Source organism: Pseudochaenichthys georgianus, chromosome 15 (genome assembly GCF_902827115.2).
Source record: "Pseudochaenichthys georgianus chromosome 15, fPseGeo1.2, whole genome shotgun sequence".
Taxonomy (NCBI): domain Eukaryota; kingdom Metazoa; phylum Chordata; class Actinopteri; order Perciformes; family Channichthyidae; genus Pseudochaenichthys; species Pseudochaenichthys georgianus.
The window spans coordinates 35,348,162-35,372,519 of NC_047517.1; the positions used below are offsets into that span (position 1 = coordinate 35,348,162).

The 24,358-nt window shown below is 41.2% G+C and overlaps 1 protein-coding gene across 2 annotated transcripts in view; it reads right to left on the reverse strand.

The window, feature by feature from the left end:
* Positions 1–24,358, reverse strand: part of ugp2b (UDP-glucose pyrophosphorylase 2b) — a 57,844-nt gene that overhangs the window by 6,430 nt on the left and 27,056 nt on the right. For both annotated transcript variants that reach the window (XM_034100740.2, XM_034100739.2), the window contains exons 5-7: positions 14,190–14,323; positions 5,809–6,106; positions 4,694–4,891 (exon numbers count right to left, since the gene is read on the reverse strand). In XM_034100740.2, coding sequence (XP_033956631.1) covers positions 4,694–4,891; positions 5,809–6,106; positions 14,190–14,323 — 630 coding nt within the window. The remainder of the gene's footprint in view (positions 1–4,693; positions 4,892–5,808; positions 6,107–14,189; positions 14,324–24,358) is intronic.

Sequence of the window (24,358 nt, forward strand, 5' to 3'; positions counted from 1 at the left end):
CTTTCTACTTCTTACATGTTGAACACAAACACCTGTACTTTCTACTTCTTACATGTTGAACACAAACACCTGTACTTTCTACTTCTTACATGTTGAACTCAAATACCTGAACTTTCTACTTCTTACATGTTGAACCCAAATACCTGTACTTTCTACTTCTTACATGTTGAACCCAAATACCTGTACTTTCTACTTCTTACATGTTGAACCCAAATACCTGAACTTTCTACTTCTTACATGTTGAACCCAAATACCTGTACTTTATACTTCTTACATGTTGAACTCAAATACCTGAACTTTCTACTTCTCACATGTTGAACACAAATACCTGTACTTTCTACTTCTTACATGTTGAAACCAAATACCTGTACTTTCTACTTCTTACATGTTGAACACAAATACCTGTACTTTCTACTTCTTACATGTTGAACCCAAATACCTGTACTTTCTACTTCTTACATGTTGAACACAAATACCTGTACTTTCTACTTCTTACATGTTGAACACAAATACCTGTACTTTCTACTTCTTACATGTTGAACACAAATACCTGTACTTTCTACTTCTTACATGTTGAACCCAAATACCTGTAACTTTCTACTTCTCACATGTTGAACACGAATACCTGTACTTTCTACTTCTTACATGTTGAACACAAATACCTGTACTTTCTACCTCTCACATGTTGAACACAAATACCTGTACTTTCTACTTCTTACATGTTGAACACAAATACCTGTACTTTCTACTTCTTACATGTTGAACACAAATACCTGTACTTTCTACTTCTTACATGTTGAACACGAATACCTGTACTTTCTACCTCTCACATGTTGAACACAAATACCTGTACTTTCTACTTCTTACATGTTGAACCCAAATACCTGAACTTTCTACTTCTCACATGTTGAACACGAATACCTGTACTTTCTACTTCTTACATGTTGAACACAAATACCTGTACTTTCTACTTCTCACATGTTGAACACGAATACCTGTACTTTCTACTTCTTACATGTTGAACTCAAATACCTGTACTTTCTACTTCTCACATGTTGAACCCAAATACCTGTACTTTCTACTTCTCTACATGTTGAACTCAAATACCTGTACTTTCTACTTCTTACATGTTGAACTCAAATACCTGTACTTTCTACTTCTTACATGTTGAACTCAAATACCTGTACTTTCTACTTCTTACATGTTGAACTCAAATACCTGTACTTTCTACTTCTCTCATTTCCCAAACAGCTGGTTCCTTTAGTCTGAATGTGTGTTGGTGCGTGTTCATTATTCTTTAGAGTCACTGCGTGCCTATTGGTTGGAACACGATCCGTGTATCCATCACTTCCTGGTCTTCTCTAAAGAAGAGGGACCAGTGGAAACGTTGTCATGTTGCCGTTGTTCAGCATGGAAACATTCATTAGCTAACAATGACATTATTGTTCTATTAATATAACGGGAGGTCAGGTACTCTTTAAAGCAGCTGCTAGCTATGGGTACTTTTTACTGAAGTACACTTCAAAGCCTTTACTTTGACTTGAGTAAAAAAGTTTAGTCAGTACTTCTACCAGTGTATGTTTAAACACGAGTATCTGTACTTCTACTTGAGTAAAGGATGTGGGTACTTTTGCCCTCTCTGTTCCTGCATCACATGACTGTATCACTCAGAACAGAAACTGGGTCGATGTAGACTAGAGGAAGCTGCTCTATCCACAGTTAGGAAGAGGAACATGTACCTAACCTCCTCCTCTCAACTAGGCCTGGGTAATATGAACGTGTGCATACTGTATGTAATTGACAAATGAAAAGTACTGAGTATATTCTCATTTTGTTAAGAACTTTTGTGCAAAATCAACAATAGATTTAAGAGAAATTATAGAGAAACCATGTATAAATATGGGTATAGCGTTAATCAAGATAGAAACGTAATATATTCTACACCTTTTGGATATCAATTATCCTTTTGCCAGGCCCTACACTCAATAGAACATTTGTATCTAATTCTAAATTATTTTAAGTGTTAAATATGTTATGTTAAGCACATTATATGTCAACTTTTCCTCAATACTGTTTCTTAAAGTCCCTCCATCATTCTGAGATGCTTCTCCAATGGAAATCAAGTTAAAACGTCTGCCTCGCATTCCTCTATTTAACTGTCTGAAGAGTTGCAATGCATTCTGGGTGATTGAGTTTGTGGAGTAGGCTTGGAAAAGTCTTGCTAATCTAGTATAAATCCAAAATCTCGATACTTAGAAGCAGCTGGAACACACTTCATAAGCAACTGTACATCATGTTGGTATGAATATGAAGTTAGAGTGGGATTTCAAAACATTGTACCTGCATGTTAGCATTTAGCATGTCTGTCTTTGTACAACTGCCAGCAATGCTTTTAAAGTGTATTGTGAAAATGTAACTGAAGCCACAGAGGTGAAGATGGAAAACTAAAATTAGCGTGAAAGGTTTCAAAGTGATATAACATATAACACATATAGTGTTCGTTGTCTCAGAATAACTAGCTTACCAGTTACGTAACATTCAGCACTTCATGGACGCTTTTATCTCAAGTGCCCATGAGTGTACAGAGTGTATCACAGGGGCCCCTTTAGCTCTGCAGCAGCTTCACTCTTACCTAGACGGGAACATACACACCTATTAAAGGGCCCATGTCATGCTTATCCGCAAATCTGCAAACCAGATCTACTTAAGGGTAAAAAATAACTAACCTTAACCTGAACATGCAAATGTGTGTGAGAGCTGGACAAACAAGCTCAGCAAGAAGAGTACATTGAAAATGAAAAATGCATCTTAAAAGGAGAGGAATTTGCCTTTGAAGCTGCACTTTTGTAAGGGAAAATAACACTTTCATATTCGTCTCTCTTTCGCACACACATAAACACAAACAGATTTTAAATTAGAGAGTCCCCAGAGGGCAGAGCAGTTTGGTCTGAAGCTCCTTTTCTCTCCTTTGTATGCAAAAACCTTGCATGCCAACAAAGGGCTCAGAGCGTGGAGCAGCAACAGGCTTCAGCGTCTGCAAGATTCAATTTCTTTCAGCCAGATATGATTTATTCAGAAGAAAGGGAAGGAGAGTGCGGCTGATATTTCTCCGCTCTGCTATTCAAGGCTAAGTGAAAGGACGGACGAGGTAAAAGCAGATGCTACTATTCCATCGAATGCTTATTGAATCTATATAGACAAACATACGAAGGGCTGGGCTGCTCACTAGAGGTACATCGCCTCGTCAATCAATCAAATGTGGGTCAATTATTGTTGATATTGATGAAAAAAACACACAGCTCTCCGCAGGTTTCATTTATCGTGTTGGCAGCTCATTCCTTAAAACAGAAGCTGATAATAAGAGGAAATACGAAGGGTATATTTCAAGGTTGTCATGTAAATGTGTTATCAGGCTTTTTTTCTAATCAACTAAGATAAGTTAGAAAATGTTTTCAACTTGAATTGACTGAATTTATTTGAAATTATTAACACATGAATACTGTGTTATATATTTTATTAGGGCTGTCAGTCGATTAAAATAGTTAATCGCGATTAATCGCAAATTAATCGCACATTTTTTATCTGTTCTAAATTTACCTTAGAATTAAAGTTTTTAATACTCTTATCAACATATGAGCGGACAAATATGCTTTATGCTAATGTTTATTATCATTTGAACGATGACAAATATTCTCATGAATATTAAACACAACAACCTGGAACCTCTCTCATACTGTGTCTGTGTGTGTGTGTGTGTGTGTGTGTGTGTGTGTGTGTGTGTGGTGTGTGTGTGTGGTGTGTGTGTGTGTGTGTGTGTGTGTGTGTGTGTGTGTGTGTGTGTGTGTGTGTGTGTGTGTGTGTGTGTGTGTGTGTGTGTGTGTGTGTGTGTGTGTGTGTGAGAGATCGTTGGAGCTATGTGCAACTCAAGGCATATGCTCGAACGGGAGCTGCCTGGACGCTGAAATCATGTTGCGCACTATCCAAGCTGAGTGTGCTGACTTCGCCTACAATGTCCCACTGTCTGGCTTCCTGCATAAAGTCAAGTGCTCGGCGCAGTTGTCGGCGAAATGTCGCTCCTCTGTTTTCATTTAAACAGCTCCTTATATCCGTTAGCGCTGCTAGCTAGCACCAGATGCTAACAACAACAATACACGTAAGGTCTCTCTCGCTCGCTCGGGTTCACACATACACACACACACATACACACACACACACACACACACACACACACACACATACACACACCCTCCCGGTCCTCCCGATGGCCAGTCGGTGCCTGCCGGTGAGCGTGGAAGTGTGGTCTGCCACAAGCGGGCAGCAGGAGCGGGGCTGTCAGCATCAGCTTGTAGATGGTATTTTAAACTCGATGCGCTCTGAAACTACGGGGCGGCCGAGGACAAAAAATACACATGCGTTAATCGCGTTAAAATAATTAGTGGCGTTAATTTTTTTTGTGTTAACGCGTTATTAACTTGACAGCCCTAATTTTAACATATTTAAGAAGTACAATAGCAGATTATACTTTTTGAATTTGCTGAGGGCCGATTCAAAATGGTCCGCTGGCCGCATTTGGCCCCCGGGCCGTAGTTTGGACACCCCTGCTCTATGGCACGGCCCTTCTTTAAAATGCAGCAGCCTTCAAAGCTGAAAGCAGCTGATTGAAAAGGACAACGTTGAGCGATGTCCCTCTCACCTTGGGGTTGACGATGATCTCCAGGTCCATGGCCTTCTGCTCCTGCAGCCTCTTGATGGCGGGCAGAGAGATCCACAGGTTGTTGGTGTTGAAGATCTTGAACTTTGAAACCGATTTGAACTCGTCCACGTGGGCTTTGGGCACCTGGGCGATCTCCAGCAGACGCAGCTTCCCTTCGTACTGGATCAGCGTGCCACCCTGGAAACCACAGGCAACTTATTAACAACATGTACTGAGTCTGGGATAAATGGATGAACTCCAAGGCGTTACGGAAACTCTCCATGCTACTCGCCACTCCTTCCAAATAATAAGGATTATTTATTGTATTAAAGTTTGGTTAGCGTCAGTCATTTTCCACCAAAAACAAGGCAGTCCCTACGAGTTTAGAGAAGAATAAGAATCAATAAAATACAACCCAGTCTTACAGTATGAAAAGGACGTGCTAATTACACGTGCCCTTCTCATGTCCAGTAATCTGAGTTCTCAACACTTGACATGTAATACATTAATAACAAAACAACTGTAATCATCTTCTCCCACAGCAACTATATACACCTTTATGTATTGCTTAGAAAAAGACGACTTCTGTTAAATTGTGAATATGTTTGGTTTCAGGCACTGCAACTATACTGGGATGTATTTGTATTGCATGACTTTAAAGTATATCATATCTAAACAAAGCCAGAAGCACATCCTTTACTAAATCCTATGTCAGCATGAATGTAAACGTCCTCCATTACGACACAAATTCCAAAACAACAAAGACAAGAAAATAATAATAGTGAAACAACTGTAATATTGTATGTAATGTAAATTTGTATTTCCACATTTTTTACTTTTAATGATATTTTGATGTTCACATTTGATTGTTTATTTCTAGCGTTTTAATTTCTCTTATGTACTATGCCTTGTCTTTTTATGCTGCTGCAAGGCAAACATTTCCCAAAGTGGGATCAATAAAGTACTTCTTATCTTATCTTATAGCACTTAAACTATTCTGTGATGTATTTGTATTGCATGAGTTTAAAGTACATCATATCTAAAACAAAGCCATTAGCACATATTTCCTAGAATTCACGTCAGTATGAATATACCCCTCCTCCTCCTCTCCTCACCTTGACGTCGGCGCGCGTCTTGTCCGTCACCTCCATGATGAACTCGCAGCGCTTGCCGTTGGGCTGGCTGACCAGGTGGTGCAGGATGTGGAGGTCCACGGTGGCGCCCAGGTTGTCGATGTTGGACACGAAGATGTACTCCTTGCCCTGAGCGATCAGCTGGTCCATTAGCCCCGAGTTGTAGAAGCTGGCGTAGATGTCTCCGTGCCCCGGGGGGTACCAGCCCTCTGCACTCTGCCCCGTCATGCTGAGGCTGGTGGAGACCGGGAGGAGCGACTCTTTGTTGATGCGAGGGTACCTGGAGAGAAGAGAAGTGCACGATAAGACCAGACATCCTGTTTCTCTTTGTGTCCACTTCCATTTTTACGTTCATACGGCACCAACAGGGGTTCATTTTGATCAAAGACGTTGATAACCTGATAACCGATTGTCTCGAAACACCAAACGCATCATAGCAGCATTACCCATAATCCCCTCTGTTTCAGCCCTGTTTCCAAAGTGCTGATTCTCTGTCTGTTACTTTAGATGAAAATAAGGAGCCCCTCCCCACGCCCCTCTGAGAGACATTTGGTTACAAAGAACTCAATGGTGCTCTCGAGGAGATTCAGGTGATAAGGGGGGGGGGGGGGGGGGGTTACCTTGTTGCTGATTGGCTAATGGCTACACAAGACAACACATCGTTATGACATCATAAAGTGGCCAAAATCTGATCAGCTCATTTTCAGACAGGTTTTTATAGAAATGGATCAAAAAGAGAGAAAATCTTTGTTCCTGAAACTTTCAGAGTCTCTTTCCACAGAGGGGACACATGTTGATGTAGAAGAGACATGAAGAAGAGGGGACGCATGTTGATGTAGAAGAGACATGAAGAAGAGGGGACGCATGTTGATGTAGAAGAGACATGGAGAAGAGGGGACACATGTTGATGTAGAAGAGACATGAAGAAGAGGGGACACATGTTGATGTAGAAGAGACATGAAGAAGAGGGGACACATGTTGATGTAGAAGAGACATGAAGAAGAGGGGACGCATGTTGATGTAGAAGAGACATGAAGAAGAGGGGACACATGTTGATGTAGAAGAGACGTGAAGAAGAGGGGACACATGTTGATGTAGAAGAGACATGAAGAAGAGGGGACACACGTTGATGTAGAAGAGACATGAAGAAGAGGGGACGCATGTTGATGTAGAAGAGACATGAAGAAGAGGGGACGCATGTTGATGTAGAAGAGACATGAAGAAGAGGGGACGCATGTTGATGTAGAAGAGGCGTGAAGTAGAGGGGACACATGTTGATGTAGAAGAGACGTGAAGAAGAGGGGACGCATGTTGATGTAGAAGAGACATGAAGAAGAGGGGACACATGTTGATGTAGAAGAGACATGGAGAAGAGGGGACACATGTTGATGTAGAAGAGACATGAAGAAGTGGGGACACATGTTGATGTAGAAGAGACATGGAGAAGAGGGGACACATGTTGATGTAGAAGAGACATGAAGAAGTGGGGACACATGTTGATGTAGAAGAGACATGAAGAAGAGGGGACACATGTTGATGTAGAAGAGACATGAAGAAGAGGGGACACGTGTTGATGTAGAAGAGACATGAAGAAGAGGGGACACGTGTTGATGTAGAAGAGACATGAGAAGAGGGGACACAGTGTTGATGTAGAAGAGACATGAAGAAGAGGGGACACATGTTGATGTAGAAGAGACATGAAGAAGAGGGGACACAGTGTTGATGTAGAAGAGACATGAAGAAGAGGGGACACATGTTGATGTAGAAGAGACATGAAGAAGAGGGGACACATGTTGATGTAGAAGAGACATGAAGAAGAGGGGACACATGTTGATGTAGAAGAGACATGGAGAAGAGGGGACACATGTTGATGTAGAAGAGACATGAAGAAGAGGGGACGCATGTTGATGTAGAAGAGACATGGAAGAAGAGGGGACACATGTTGATGTAGAAGAGACATGAAGAAGTGGGGACACATGTTGATGTAGAAGAGACATGAAGAAGAGGGGACACATGTTGATGTAGAAGAGACATGAAGAAGAGGGGACACGTGTTGATGTAGAAGAGACATGAAGAAGAGGGGACACATGTTGATGTAGAAGAGACATGAAGAAGAGGGGACACATGTTGATGTAGAAGAGACATGGAGAAGAGGGGACACATGTTGATGTAGCAGAGACATGAAGAAGAGGGGACACGTGTTGATGTAGAAGAGACATGAAGAAGAGGGGACGCATGTTGATGTAGAAGAGACATGGAGAAGAGGGGACGCATGTTGATGTAGAAGAGACATGAAGAAGAGGGGACACATGTTGATGTAGAAGAGACATGGAGAAGAGGGGACACATGTTGATGTAGAAGAGACATGAAGAAGAGGGGACACATGTTGATGTAGAAGAGACATGAAGAAGAGGGGACGCATGTTGATGTAGAAGAGACATGAAGAAGAGGGGACACATGTTGATGTAGAAGAGACATGAAGAAGAGGGGACACATGTTGATGTAGAAGAGACATGAAGAAGAGGGGACACATGTTGATGTAGAAGAGACATGAAGAAGAGGGGACACATGTTGATGTAGAAGAGACATGAAGAAGAGGGGACACATGTTGATGTAGAAGAGACATGAAGAAGAGGGGACACATGTTGATGTAGAAGAGACATGAAGAAGAGGGGACCATGTTGATGTAGAAGAGACATGAAGAAGAGGGGACACATGTTGATGTAGAAGAGACATGAAGAAGAGGGGACACATGTTGATGTAGAAGAGACATGAAGAAGAGGGGACACATGTTGATGTAGAAGAGACATGAAGAAGAGGGGACACATGTTGATGTAGAAGAGACATGAAGAAGAGGGGACACATGTTGATGTAGAAGAGACATGAAGAAGAGGGGACACATGTTGATGTAGAAGAGACATGAGAAGAGGGGACACATGTTGATGTAGAAGAGACATGGAGAAGAGGGGACACATGTTGATGTAGAAGAGACATGAAGAAGAGGGGACACATGTTGATGTAGAAGAGACATGAAGAAGAGGGGACACATGTTGATGTAGAAGAGACATGAAGAAGAGGGGACACATGTTGATGTAGAAGAGACATGAAGAAGAGGGGACACATGTTGATGTAGAAGAGACATGAAGAAGAGGGGACACATGTTGATGTAGAAGAGACATGAAGAAGAGGGGACACATGTTGATGTAGAAGAGACATGAAGAAGAGGGGACACATGTTGATGTAGAAGAGACATGAAGAAGAGGGGACACATGTTGATGTAGAAGAGTGAAGAAGAGGGGACACATGTTGATGTAGAAGAGACATGAAGAAGAGGGGACACATGTTGATGTAGAAGAGACATGAAGAAGAGGGGACACATGTTGATGTAGAAGAGACATGAAGAAGAGGGGACACATGTTGATGTAGAAGAGACATGAAGAAGAGGGGACAGCATGTTGATGTAGAAGAGACATGGAAGAAGAGGGGACACATGTTGATGTAGAAGAGACATGAAGAAGAGGGGACAGCATGTTGATGTAGAAGAGACATGAAGAAGAGGGGACACATGTTGATGTAGAAGAGACATGAAGAAGAGGGGACACATGTTGATGTAGAAGAGACGTGAAGAAGAGGGGACACATGTTGATGTAGAAGAGACATGAAGAAGAGGGGACACATGTTGATGTAGAAGAGACATGAAGAAGAGGGGACACAGTGTTGATGTAGAAGAGACATGAAGAAGAGGGGACACGTGTTGATGTAGAAGAGACATTAAGAAGAGGGGACACGTGTTGATGTAGAAGAGACATGAAGAAGAGGGGACACGTGTTGATGTAGAAGAGACATTAAGAAGAGGGGACACATGTTGATGTAGAAGAGACATGAAGAAGAGGGGACACATGTTGATGTAAGAAGAGACATGGAGAAGAGGGGACACATGTTGATGTAGAAGAGACATGAAGAAGAGGGGACACATGTTGATGTAGAAGAGACATGAAGAAGAGGGGACACATGTTGATGTAGAAGAGACAGTGAAGAAGAGGGGACACATGTTGATGTAGAAGAGACATGAAGAAGAGGGGACACATGTTGATGTAGAAGAGACATGAGAAGAGGGGACACATGTTGATGTAGAAGAGACATGAAGAAGAGGGGACACATGTTGATGTAGAAGAGACATGAAGAAGAGGGGACACGTGTTGATGTAGAAGAGACATGAAGAAGAGGGGACACATGTTGATGTAGAAGAGACATGAAGAAGAGGGGACACATGTTGATGTAGAAGAGACATGAAGAAGAGGGGACACAGTGTTGATGTAGAAGAGACATTGAAGAAGAGGGGACACAGTGTTGATGTAGAAGAGACATGAAGAAGAGGGGACACATGTTGAAGAAAGAAGAGACATGAAGAAGAGGGGACACATGTTGATGTAGAAGAGACATGAAGAAGAGGGGACACATGTTGATGTAGAAGAGACATGAAGAAGAGGGGACACATGTTGATGTAGAAGAGACATGAAGAAGAGGGGACACATGTTGATGTAGAAGAGACATGGAAGAAGAGGGGACACATGTTGATGTAGAAGAGACATGAAGAAGAGGGGACACATGCTTGATGTAGAAGAGACATGAGAAGAGGGGACACATGTTGATGTAGAAGAGACATGAAGAAGAGGGGACACATGTTGATGTAGAAGAGACATGAAGAAGAGGGGACACATGTTGATGTAGAAGAGACATGAAGAAGAGGGGACACATGTTGATGTAGAAGAGACATGAAGAAGAGGGGACACATGTTGATGTAGAAGAGACATGAAGAAGAGGGGACACATGTTGATGAAGAAGAGACATGAAGAAGAGGGGACACATGTTGATGTAGAAGAGACGTGAAGAAGAGGGGACGCATGTTGATGTAGAAGAGACGTGAAGAAGAGGGGACACATGTTGATGTAGAAGAGACGTGAAGAAGAGGGGACGCATGTTGATGTAGAAGAGACGTGAAGAAGAGGGGACACATGTTGATGTAAGAAGAGACATGAAGAAGAGGGGACACATGTTGATGTAGAAGAGACATGAAGAAGAGGGGACACATGTTGATGTAGAAGAGACGTGAAGAAGAGGGGACACATGTTGATGTAGAAGAGACGTGAACAAGTGGATTTTGCATAATAGGTGACCTTTACGATTTTGGTTCATTTTGAAAACGTTGATACTTTACTGCTGAAATGAATAAAAGACTGAACCTTTAATCTCATCAAAATGTATTTTAGTTTAAAAGAATGCACAACTCTCATCTTAAAGGGTTAGGAGGTGTGTGGTGCAGTGGGTTAGTGCGTTGGTGTTAGGATCGGGGGAGCACAGGTTCAAACCCCGCTGCAGTCAGCATGTCGTTGTCCACAGTATTGAGTATGTAAGTCGCTTTGGATAAGAGCGTCTAACAAGTGACATGTAACGTAAGATTAAAAGGCCTGGAGCAGAAGAGTGGACTTTAAACCCAAACTTTATGAACAACTAAAAAAAAATATGGTATAAGATAACGTACATACTTATGTCACTCCCTTCTTTACACATTTACCCTTTAACAGGCATGTCTACGGTATGAAGTGGAATGTAAGTCGCTTTGGATAAGAGCAAACATCATGAAATATAATGTAAGATGCTTACACACATACTGACACGCACCCACAAACTGATGAATAGAGACCTTTATACAGCTGTTATGGCATAAATGTTAGCAAACAGTACACCACCAGAATACAGTAAGCAATATTAGCATCAGGGTGTATGCCGGAATCCTGAAGTCAGATGTAAGACCTTTTTTAAGACCCTTTCCATATATGTTAAGACCTCATCGCCACTTTGAGTTCTAACCGGTTACCTTGGCGACACACTTCACCTCACATTGACTATACACAGTATTGATTGTCCTTCCTCCTTATCTTCCAACCATTTGGACGCAGACTTGCATTTCCCCATAACGATGTTGCTTAGCAACCGGCGTAAACGGAGCCTCGTGTGCTATCTAGCAGTGAGCGCGCGATGTCCTGTTCAGATGACGTCCAATCCAACGGGATGCCATCAATAAACTCCACAGAATCACACTACACACCTACGCCATGACTACATTCAGGCAGACGGTAGAACACAACCTCTCTGGACACTTTATATACTTATTGAAAACAAGCTACTAAATGTAATACCTTGGGAAATGCAGTTTAATACTTTTTAATAGCCTTCATTTTCGCTAAATTGATTCATCAACTTTTAATACTTTTTAAGACCCCGCGGACCCCCTGATCTAGTTCAAAATAGTAGTTTGTGTTCGCCTGATAATCGTCGGAAATGTCAGCTCTACCTGCTAAATGCTCCACTTTGTTCACCAGATATTTCTTAAAGAGAGAACAGCTGAACTCATTTATCTGCGGAGCTGTGAAATACAGTTTGCACACGTACAAGAGTAAAAGCAGACGGAGTGAAATCTTAGTAAAGCCAAGAGACTCTGTGCTTTCGTATCATCTTTCCACATCACTGCAGGACTTCAGAGGGAACAGTATTTTCCGAGAAGGGAGACGAGGAAACAGGCCAAAGAGTCCGAGCCATCATCATCATCATCATCATCATCATCATCATCATCATCATCATCATCATCATCATCATCATCATCATCATCATCACTGCATTAAAGTGATCAAAGGGTTTCTGAGGAGGGTCCGTCAGGTTGAGTTAGCCGACATGAGGAGCTCACTGAGTGGGATCGGGCTGAGGTTTTTGTGTTTTTGGCACTTTGAGGACACTTCAGAGAGCAGAAGAGCCGTAAGGTGAGAGGAGTTGAACAGCTGAGGCACTTCTAAGAGATCTAAGTCCAGCTGACTGTACGGGGGAGGATTCAGGCGAGGGGTTTGATATGAGCTCACACACTTCAGAGGTTTTATGTCCCGAACATTTTCCCTTTCTTCGATTCATATGACTGCCTTAGGAGGAAGTTATTCTATCCAACATACTCAGCGATATTGATGTGCATCCTTTCAAATGAATACATTACATTTAGCTGACCAACAAACTACTTGCTACCACGTCCAGCATCATTAACCATTGAGTTGTTGATATCAGCAGTGAATCTGATAAAGTGCAAAAGACTGTTTTATTAGTCTGTTTTCATCAACTGACTTTGGTCAACTATTTCATTGTTTATACGTTTAAAAAAACCTTTTTCTTTCACTTTATTTTGGGGGGGGCGGTGGTGGCGCAGTCGATAGGGGCTTGGCTTGGCAACTGGAAGGTCACCAGTTCAAGTCCCGGCAAGTGCTACCGAGGTGTCCCTGAGCAAGGCACCGTTCCCCACACTGCTCCCCGGGCGCCGTTCAAAATGGCAGCCCACTGCTCCTAACACTAGGATGGGTCAAATGCAGAGAAACAATTTCCCCACGAGGCATTAATAAAAGTCTATCTTAATCTTTCTTATCTATTTCATTCACTGTCCCGTGTTCCCCTTTAAACTGTGGGTTTTTCTCTGGAAGTGTTTCCTTGTACGATGTTTGATTTTTTGATTATGCAAAGTATTTTTATTATATGTACAGCACTTTGGCTCGACCAAAAATCGTTTTAAAAATGTGCTATATAAATAAAACTTGATTTGATACTCAATACTTAATGATATTGTTAGTTATTACAATGAATAAAATAGCTTTATTCGCTGTATCAAACTGGATTTGCATTTCAATTGACTCGATATTGGGGATTCCTGCATGAATTAGATTGAAGAGGTTTTTTTTAAATATTGAAAAGACACAGTGTTTGACTGCTCACTCACTCTGCTCGTCACTTTCAAAACAAGGAGTTGAAATTGGAAAACATAAATGAATTTGTCTGGTGGATGAAGCACTTGATCAGCTGGAACCACCTTTTATAAATTACTCTCACAGCCCCTCCTCTTTGTCCTCCTATTGATAGACATTGCATCTCCTCTACCACTTCCTCTGAGCCCACATTTAACCATAACACCTCCCCCCCACTGTTTCTGCCACCAAGAACATAAGTGCTGTAAATAATTCAAAGGGACACCATAAAAAAAGCACGCCCCACTCGACTGACAAGTAGGATACCAAGGCATTAAATATGAACGGCTTTCTCCATACATTACATGACATGTCCTGTCTGGAAACACAGCAGAGGATTGTCCACTGGCTGAATTAAAGACCAGTTCATTGTTCAAATGTCTGAAGTGCCCAAACTGAAACCAATCTTTGAGCTTTCTTGACAGAAACCTGACTCAGCATGAATAACTAAACTGTGAATCAGCAGTGTGTTTCCTCAACATGGCACACACACATTTCTCTTGAGGTATTTTTAGAGTGTCCCCTCACCTGCTCTGGTTGAAGGTGTGTATCTTGACGCGGTGGTGTGTGTACTTCTGCAGGATCTTCTTCGTGTCTTCGTCCGTGTTGAAGGAGTTCATGAGGACCAGCGGCACGTTCGTGTTGTAGGTCTTGTTCAGGTGCTGTGGGACAAACATTTAATACAAAAACGTGACTAAATGCCCTCAAACTTTAAGGGAATGAAGGGTTATAGCAACAACTCAACCAAATGTCACGGGCAAAGAGACAATATCCTTTGACTGGGAGATTCAAACGAATACAAAATTAGTATCTGAAGGTGAATGAAAGCATTTTATTTTCTTACGATAAGATAAAATTAAAGATTTTAGAGGAGGAGGATGGGATATGGATCAGCGGAGAGAAGATAACGTGACACAGTTGCAGAAAAAACCCACAGTGATTCACTTCTTGTTCCCTTAATTGAACCAGGATGGGTGTTGGCTGCCTCTGGCTTTAAACCAACACGACCGTCCTATTTACCATCGGTTAGTGGTTAAATTCTGTGTTACTAAACATCGCTACACTTGATACTTCGGGATGTTGGAACGCTCTGTGAACACACGCCTAGCGCTCACAGTCATCAAAATGCAAACAGACTACAAGGCAAGGCAAGTTTATTTATATAGCCCCTTTCAGCACCAGGCAATTCAAGGTGCTTTCTGACTACAGACAGAAAGATGAACTTACAACTTGATTTCGTGTTTGTGTGGAGAGGGAGGACGGTAGTGACGATAACGAACGTGAAAGTAAACACACAAAGTCTTAAAGGTTTGTAAAGTGTTCAGAGTTATGAGAATAGAAAGATAGTGTAGGTATAGAGAGGGAGTTTGTCCTGCAAAATTGTCTAAATATTTGGACAGTCTCTGTTTGATCATGCCTACTGTAATTGTTATCTCCTGACATGACGGGATCAGCAGGAAACCGATGGACTGTCCACTCCAAGTAGGGAATGAGTCCTTACCCCAAGTGAAGGAGTTCAAGTATCTCGGGGTCTTGTTCGAGTGAGGGAACAATGGAGCGTGAGATGGGCCGGAGAATTCCCTCACCTACGGTCATGAAGGATGGGTCACGACCGAAAGAACGAGATCGCGGATACAAGCGGCCGAGATGGGTTTTCTCCGCCGGGTGGCTGGCGTCTCCCTTAGAGATAAGGTGAGAAGTTCGGTCATCAGGGAGGGACTCGGAGTTGAGCCGCTCCTCCTTCGCGTCGAAAGGAGCCAGTTGAGGTGTTCCAGGCACGTCCAGCTGGGAAGAGACCAAGGGGTAGACCTAGGACCAGGTGGAGGGATTATATCTCTTCGCTGGCCTCATAGGAGCGCCTTGGGATCCCCCAGTCAGAGCTGGTTGATGAGGGAAAAGGAACGTTTGGGGCTCTCTGCTGGAACTGCTACCCCCGCGACCCGACCACGGATAAGCGGGAGAAGATGGATGGATGGATTAAATGTTTTATTAAAACCTTTTCCACACTGCCAGTAGTAGAAATGATCATACAACAGCAACTAACAATTATAGATATTGTCAATGAAACAGTTATTAAATGTCTTGACTGACCAACAGTCCAGAAACTAAATACTTCTCTTGTATCAAAGACCTAACACTCCTGGAAATAAATCCCCTTTTTGAAACCACGGCAAGGGAATTGTTGGCTTTTCTTGCTGAAATTCATGATCAATTATCAAAATGCAGCCGATTAGTGTTCCATTGATCAATTGATTGATTCTTTGAACAATACTTTAGCGGCATCTATGGACCAGGGGGTAACACATTTGTCTTTTGATAAGAGGGTCAGCAGTTCGATCCACAGCCCCTGCAGTAAAAATGTACAAAAGAACGTGGGCAAGATACTTAACCCCACATTCTTCCTAAAGGCATGTGTACGTTATTATATTTAAAAGTGTATGCAAGTCGCTTTGGATTAAGACACCGTTACATGTAATGTAATGTCATCTCTTATGTTGAGCCTTAAACAAAAGCCTGTTAAAAACCTACTGTGTGTTATTTTAAACTGCAAAGGCCCTTTAGTATACTTAGTGAGAACCGTGTTTCTTGGATGAAAATGAAATATTTCTGTCTGTTGTCCTGGTGTAGCTTGGATCTGGGCTCATTTAAACTCCCACAAGTCTCTCAGGTGACAGCAGAGAGTCTCCTGCAGCCAGGTGGCGCTGTCACAGGAAACCGTTTAAGGTTTTCTTCTTCCATATACTCATCTCAGTGAGAGTGTGTGTGTGTGTGTGTGTGTGTGTGTGTGTGTGTGTGTGTGTGTGTGTGTGTGTGTGTGTGTGTGTGTGTGTGTGTGTGTGTGTGTGTGTGTGTGTGTGTGTGTGTGTGTGTGTGTGTGTGTGTGTGTGTGTGTGTGTGTGTGTGTGTACAGGTCTCTGCACTGACTTGGTCCAAGATAAATATGCATGAGGGGCGTTCACACACAAAGGAGACCTGGTTAGGGGTCGGTGTGTGTGTGTGTGTGTGTGTGTGTGTGTGTGTGTGTGTGTGTGTGTGTGTGTGTGTGTGTGTGTGTGTGTGTGTGTGTGTGTGTGTGTGTGTGTGTGTGTGTGTGTGTGGGATCCATTTTCTCTCTTTCTAAATAGGCTGATTCAGTCCGGAGGTAATCTGAGCAGACCTGAGCAGAAAATGGAGAGCGGTGACATGGACACAGAGAGCAGTGTGTGTGTGTGTGTGTGTGTGTGTGTGTGTGTGTGTGTGTGTGTGTGTGTGTGTGTGTGTGTGTGTGTGTGTGTGTGTGTGTGTGTGTGTGTGTGTGTGTCCGTAATGAGACACACACACACTCACCACACAACCACACCTCAACTATATAAACTCAAACACATAATAATGTACACACTGAAGCTCTGGCATCATCGACTAGCGACATATTTCATTATATTGAGGCTGTTACCGTCCACTAAATCGAGCATGAAGTGAATTGAGAAAATATTAAGAACAGGGTAAAAATCTAACATTAATAATGAAAGTATATCTACTGTACAGCACTTTGGCTCGACCAAAAATCGTTTATAAATGTGCTATATAAATAAAACTTGATTTGTTACATATTAATAGATTTTTTGATTTGATTTCTGATTTGTGAATGGGAGAAGTAGTAGATGGAAAAAATACCAAACACTAATTATTCAAAGTAGAGTATTTCATGGTATATACGGTAATACTAAGGAGGCATAGGCCTATATGATGATATAATGTTTGATATTATTGATATTAAAAAAGTGATTTGTTTTCCATGTCATTTGTGTGTTTTTCTTAGATGACACACACATTTACGTAACAATTTCACCAGGGGACTATGCTCCAATTCAAACACTGAGTAAGTGCATTGAACAAATCAATGACTGGATGTGTCAGAACTTTCTCCAATTAAACAAAGATAAAACTGAGGTAATGGTTTTTGGAGCCAAGGCAGAACGTATAAACTTAGCGCTGAGCTTCAGTCTGCAATGTTCAAAACAACAGATAGAGCCAGAAATCTAGGTGTAGTCATGGACTCTGACCTGAGTTTCAACAGTCACATTAAAACAGTTACTAAATCAGCCTACTATCACCTAAAGAACATATCTAGGATTAAAAGACTAATGTCACAGCAGGATTTGGAAAAGCTTGTCCATGCTTTTATCTTCAGTAGACTGGACTACTGCAATGGTGTCTTCACAGGTCTCACTAAAAAATCTATTAGAAAGCTGCAGCTGATTCAGAACGCCGCTGCTCGAGTCCTCACTAACTCTAAGAAAGTGGATCACATCACTCCTGTTCTGAAGTCTTTACACTGGCTTCCTGTGTGTCAAAGAATAGATTTCTAAAATACTGCTGCTGGTTTATAAAGCACTGAATGGTTCAGGCCCAAAATACATTTCTGACCTCCTGCTAAATTATGAACCATCCAGATCTCTCAGGTCTTCAGGGACTGGTCAGCTTTCTATCCCCAGAGTCAGAACTAAACATGGAGAAGCAGCATTCAGTTATTATGCTCCAAATATCTGGAACAAACTCCCAGAAACCTGCAGGTCCGCTGCAACTCTGACTACTTTTAAATCCAGGCTGAAGACTTTTCTTTTTGTCACTGCTTTTAATTGAACTATTCATATTTTAGACTGCACTGTAACTTTTATCCATGTATTTTTCCGTAATGTTTATTTTATTAGCTTTTCTTTTTTAATGCTTAATGTCTTTCATTTTTTTTTGTAAAGCACTTTGAATTTCCTTGCGTTGAAAAGTGCTATATAAATAAACTTGCCTTGCCTTATCAGAAAGTGATGTTTCCCTCAACGGCCTTTGTGCCCTGGCATGTGGCCTTTGCACCCTGAAAACATGTGTGACACCAAAGGCCAAATGGCCTTGCCCCTAAAATGACGACAATCCAAGCCTGGTGTATCGTTAAAACAAATGCAAATACAATTAGTTTTAAAAATCAAAATCATATGCAATAAACCAACTTTTATTACCGACTTATAATTCCCAAAATAAACAAGTGATGATGTTGCCTGAACATAACTACGTTTTAAAATTGTATTCCACGACCACAATACAAAATATGTCAGTGAATGCCTCAATTGTTTTAACCGGTAATTTATAATGCACACTCTTGTTGCTGCTAACAAAATCTAATTTCATATGTGTGTGTGCGTTGTGTAGGATGATTGATAAGTGCAATCTGAGGAAAGCACCACCGCTACATAAGAGGAGGCTCGGCAATCACATCTTTGTCAAGTCATATTGAAATGTGTGGAAAATATGTCCTAGGAGTAATTGTATTATTATTTTCTTGAGAAGATAATGTCATGTCAGTCCACTTGTAAATGTTTTTACATATGAAATAAAGATACAATGTATCATTTGTATTATTATTACTCATATTGCCCAAATGAAGGCTCAAAATCGAGAATAAGCTCTTAGGATTTGACGATGTCGACAAAACATGCACAGGATTACCAAAGAGGCTACATTTTTTTCAGCGAATGAGAAAGAGAGTGGTTTCCTTTTGCAGACGTTTTAATACCAGTAATGCAGACGCACGGCCAGATGGTTTCTGTCAAGATCCTCCTATCACATCTTGTAGGAAAAGCTCCCAGAAAGAGATCAACCCATTACTTCCATTGCTCACAATTCAAATCTAGGGAAGTCCGAGGACCTGGGCTGCCGCTCTTTTGTAAAAGAAGCAGGTAGCTTGTCAAGCCTCAACATCCTGGACCATTCAGATTCATTGGATGTTGCAAACAATTCAGAAACATTTCCGGTAGAGAAAGAAGACATCTCCAGCAAGTCTGCAGACTATCGAGTATTGTACTTTATTGGAGAAGGAGGATTTGGCAAGGTTGCAAAATGCGTCAACCTAAAAACCTCAGAGATTATAGCCATTAAGATTCACAAAGACAGCGAAGATCAAGTTGAAGAAGTGAGAATGCTAGAAATCATCAGGAAACTTGACCCAGAGAAGAACAACCTGATGAGATGTATTGGCAATTTCTTTTTCCGATACGTTTCTTGCCTCGCATTTGAGATGTTGGATCAGAGCCTTTGGGACTTTATGATAAACAGACAGAAAGCATATAGGCTTAATGAAATCCGTCCAATCACACAGCAGCTACTTGTAGCATTCAAAGCCCCGAAGAGCATTCAGACCTTAAACATGACAACATCCTGCTTGTGAACCACCAGAATCAGCCCTTTAGGATTAAATTGATCGACTTTGGTGAGGCCAGCCTAACATCCGAAGTAGAAATTGGAACAGAAAAGCAACTTCTACCATACAGAGCTCCAGAGGTGAACTTGGGCCTCCCCATTTCTGAGGCCATAGACATGTGGTCACTGGGATGTATTATTGCAGAGATGTCTTTTGCTGCTTGCCTCTTCCCTGACAGCTCAAAATACTGTACTATGAAAGTCATTTGCCATCTGATTGGTCAACCAGTTCACCTCCAACTACTTCATTAGGGAACGGGAAAATAGTCCAGAGTGGAGATTTAAAACGCTAGAGGAGTACAAGGAAGGAACCGGTGTCGAGCCCGACATTTCAGAGTGTGTTTTAGACCAGTATTCAAGTTTGGATGAAGCAATTGAGGATTACGCAGAGGAAAAGGGCAGAGTTGAGTTGAAAGACCTTGACCTCGATGCTAACTCGCGAATCACACCCGAGCAAGCCCTGACTCACAGCTTTGTAACAATGGGTCACCTGGAAGAGGACCTGGACTGCAGCCCTTATGTTACAGATGCTGTCAGGTGGATGGCCATCTGCAGACTGGACCATTCTGATGCATCGGATGTTCCCGTCAACAATCACGAAACTGAATCGAGTGGTGGAGAGAAAGACATGGAAATATCCTGTAATGCAGACGCACGGCCAGTTGGTTTCTGTCAAGATCCTCCGATTACATATTGTAGGAAAAGCTCACAGAAAGAGCAACCCAATTCAAATCTAGAGAAGTCCAATATTGACACGACACACAACAAGTCCACACCTAATTCCAACGATGGTGCTGCAGCCGCCATCACACCTACTGATCAGGGCGATGTCGACAAAACGTGCACAGGATTACCAAAGAGGCTAAATGTTTTTCAGCGAATGAGAAGGAGAGTAGTTTCCTTTTTCAGACGTTTTAAGAAATAATCCCCTTTTTGACTTGCTCTATCAAAATCAGTCATATTGAAACCAAAACCAATTGAAAAGAAATATCTAATTTCATCTAATGGATTGTAAAAAAAATGTTTTTCCTCTGCTGAAGTTGGGTTTTCTCCAGGTACACTGGTTTTCTCCTGCATTAAAAATAAATGTAAAAAAATACAAGCACGATCCTAAAACATAATATAGATATGTGAAACCCCCCAGATAGAGCAATCCGAAGCTTTCAAATAGGGATCCAGACCCTAAACAGAAAGCCCCTTAATTTTCCCCTCACCGCACAGAGCTCTGTCTCAATACATTACATTGCATTTAGCGACTTACAATAAGTGCATTCTACCAGGAAGATACAAACTTGAAAACAAAATCATATAAGGACATCAGGGGCCTGTACTACGAAACTGGTTCAACCTAACCTGGATATGTTTGAGTTAGCCGGTTGGCCTAATCCAAAACATACGCGCTCTCGCTAAACTGTACTACGACGCGGGTTATCAAGTGGATCGCTCAAGCCAGCCGTGTCCTATCTAGTTAGGTGCGCGTTCACATGAGAGGGGTGGTATTTGGAGCATTCGACCAATCACAAACATGGAGAAGTGTACTGACAGCACAGCGTCATACTTCCTGAATGAAAAGTGAACTTTAATACTAGTCAAATATGAAGAAGTTAAACTTTAAACATCCATGACTTAAACACTTTATCCAGGATCAAAGCCACAGAGCTGCACCTGCAAGGTGAATACAGCTGGAAAAAGAAAAAGTGTTTGAATGCATACATTAACAGGTTTATGATATCACTGCCCCGTCTAAAACACGATCTGACTTAAATTACATTTGTCTCGAGTGTTTCGTCAACTTAATGTGTTGCTTAAAATAATACTTCTGCATACTTCTTCATTCGTAGGACCGGAAAGCCGGAGTTTTCCCTGAATTTAGCCGGCTAAGCGAAAATCCTGCTTCGTAGTATACCCACCAGGTTTCATAGAGCCAAAACATTTCAAGTGCTACTCAACTGGCTATAGATAAGCCAGTCCTTTATTAGTATATAAGTGCTTTGTTAGCAATTATTTGTCTCGTGTTATTGGTACATACCCCCATGGCTGCTGCTGTCTCACGGTCTACACAATCAGCATGGTTCGGATTCTAGCTGGGGCCAGAACATTAAATTAAACAATACTGCAGATGCAGCACAGATTATATTGGTTTTGCTGCAGTGTCTTTTGCTTAGAGTTGTTATATATATTTTCTGTTTTTCTATATTTCACAATCACAATCTGTTTGAATACTTTAATTGTTTTATTTATTTTTGCAAATAAAAATAAAAAGCTCAATTCCACTACATTGAGAATATCTCACATTAAAAATGTTTTTAAGGCAGACATATAAATCATCTCATGTATGCTGATTGCTACCAGCTCTTTTAAACCTGATAATCTATTACAAAACTGAAAGAACAGAACATACAATATAAGGCTGTATTGGTTGAATTGGTTAAGGCCCATTGTAAATTCAGCCTGATCTTTCCTCAGAGCAGTAGCCGCACACCTTTAGTAAATCTGCCCAAAATGCCACATTATTGACCCGAAAGTACACAAAAACAGACTCAGACGCTCGCCAGGGTCCTGACATGCTCCACGCTTTGAAATATTACCGATAGCTGCTACGGTTTTCAACAAAAGTTAGAAATGTAAGAGGTTTATTTCTCATTCAGAACAATGGAAAGGCTCTCCTTTCACAGCACATCTCCATAGAAACCTTTGATCTCTGGGCTCATGTACACAGGTGTTTGATAACCTTGTCACCATGGTAACCTTTTATCTCTGGGCTTGCACACATTTGATGACATTTGATAATGTCATCACCTCAAACACAAACACACAGACTGGAGTATAACAAACTCTCTCAGCCTATTATTTTCTCTCTGATGGAGACTTCATACTGACTTCAACATGTTCCACATATGTTATACATTATTGGTGACGTTTGGTTTTAGTTCAAACGTTTGCAGTTAAAATATTCTGCTGCTTTTCAAAGCGTTTTTACTTTCTTTTCTCTTCTTAATACACATTCATTCACTACTACTTACATTGAATATCTAACTCCTTCAGCCTACTTTCTGCTACAGAAACCATTCAACTATTACATTGTTCAGCTATTTCAGGACATTGAGGCTATACATTTAGTTGTTTATACCTTTTTTTAAACTTTTATTTTAAATATTAAGCTTCTTCACTATTTTTCCAGTTTAACATTTCCAGGGTGTCTGCAGGAATCCTGAAGTCAAATGTAAGACCTTTTAAGACCTTTTTAAAGACCCTTTCCATACATTTTAAGACCTCGTCGCCACTTCGAGTTTTAACCGGTTACCTTGGCGACACACTTTACCTCACATCGACTATACACAGTATTGATTGTCCTTCCTCCTTATCTTCCAACCATTTGGATGCAAACTTGCATTTCCCCATAACGATGTTTAACAACCGGCGCAAACGGACCTTCGCGTGCTATCAAGCAGTGAGCGTGCGATGTCCTGTTCAGATGACGTCCAATCCAACGGGATGCCATCAATAAACTACACAGAATCACACTACACACCTACGCCATGACTACATTCAGGCAGACTGTGGAACACAACCTCTTTGGACACTTTATATACTTATTGAAAACAAGCTATGAAATGTAACACCTTGGGAAATGCCGTTTAATACTTTTTAATAGCCTTCATTTCACTAAATTGATTTATCAACTTTTAATACTTTTTAAGACCCCGCGGACCCCCTGCATTTCACTCTCAAGGATCTGTCTCAACAATTTTGATTCAAATTATTTCACTTCATTTGTCCGCTAAGTTCAGCAACACACTTACTTGGTTTCTGTAGCTAAAAGCAGCTACAGAGACCATTCAACTAATAAAACATTCAGCTTTTTCTGCATTTTCAGCTAAATTCAGCAACAAATGTACCGTTTACAGCATTCGCACACATTTTCCACGTAACATTAAAAATGAAGCTAACTGCTCAGTAAAGTGATGTCAAATAGCCCCAGAAGAACAGCTCCAGATGGGACGTGTCACATCAAGCAATTTCAAGAAGTTGCTTCCAATATTTCTGAATAAAACCAAAACCCCAGAGGGGAAAAACACATTTAGATTATTGGATATTCATTTTCTTTTGATCGACTTATTAATCAATCATATCAATATGCCTATAACTGATTTCAGTAGCAAAGACAAGGATGTATAGTATCAAGTCTCAAGGTGAGCAGCTATTCTTTAGAAGAACAATTATTTAACTGCAGTACTAGAAGCTGCATTTCTTTGATCTGAAGCTGCCTACAAAAAGCAGTATATCTTCATCCTAAAGCAAAGAAAACTAGTATTCTTAGTGTGCATGACCAACAATTTGCCATTGTTTGATCCATGGCTAAATGATCTTCAACATGTAAATGAATCTGTTCTGTTCGAAATAAAGACTGAAAGAAAGAAGAAAGAAAAGTTGTGTTGCTCCTTAGGCGTTGCATGTTGTCATTCTGT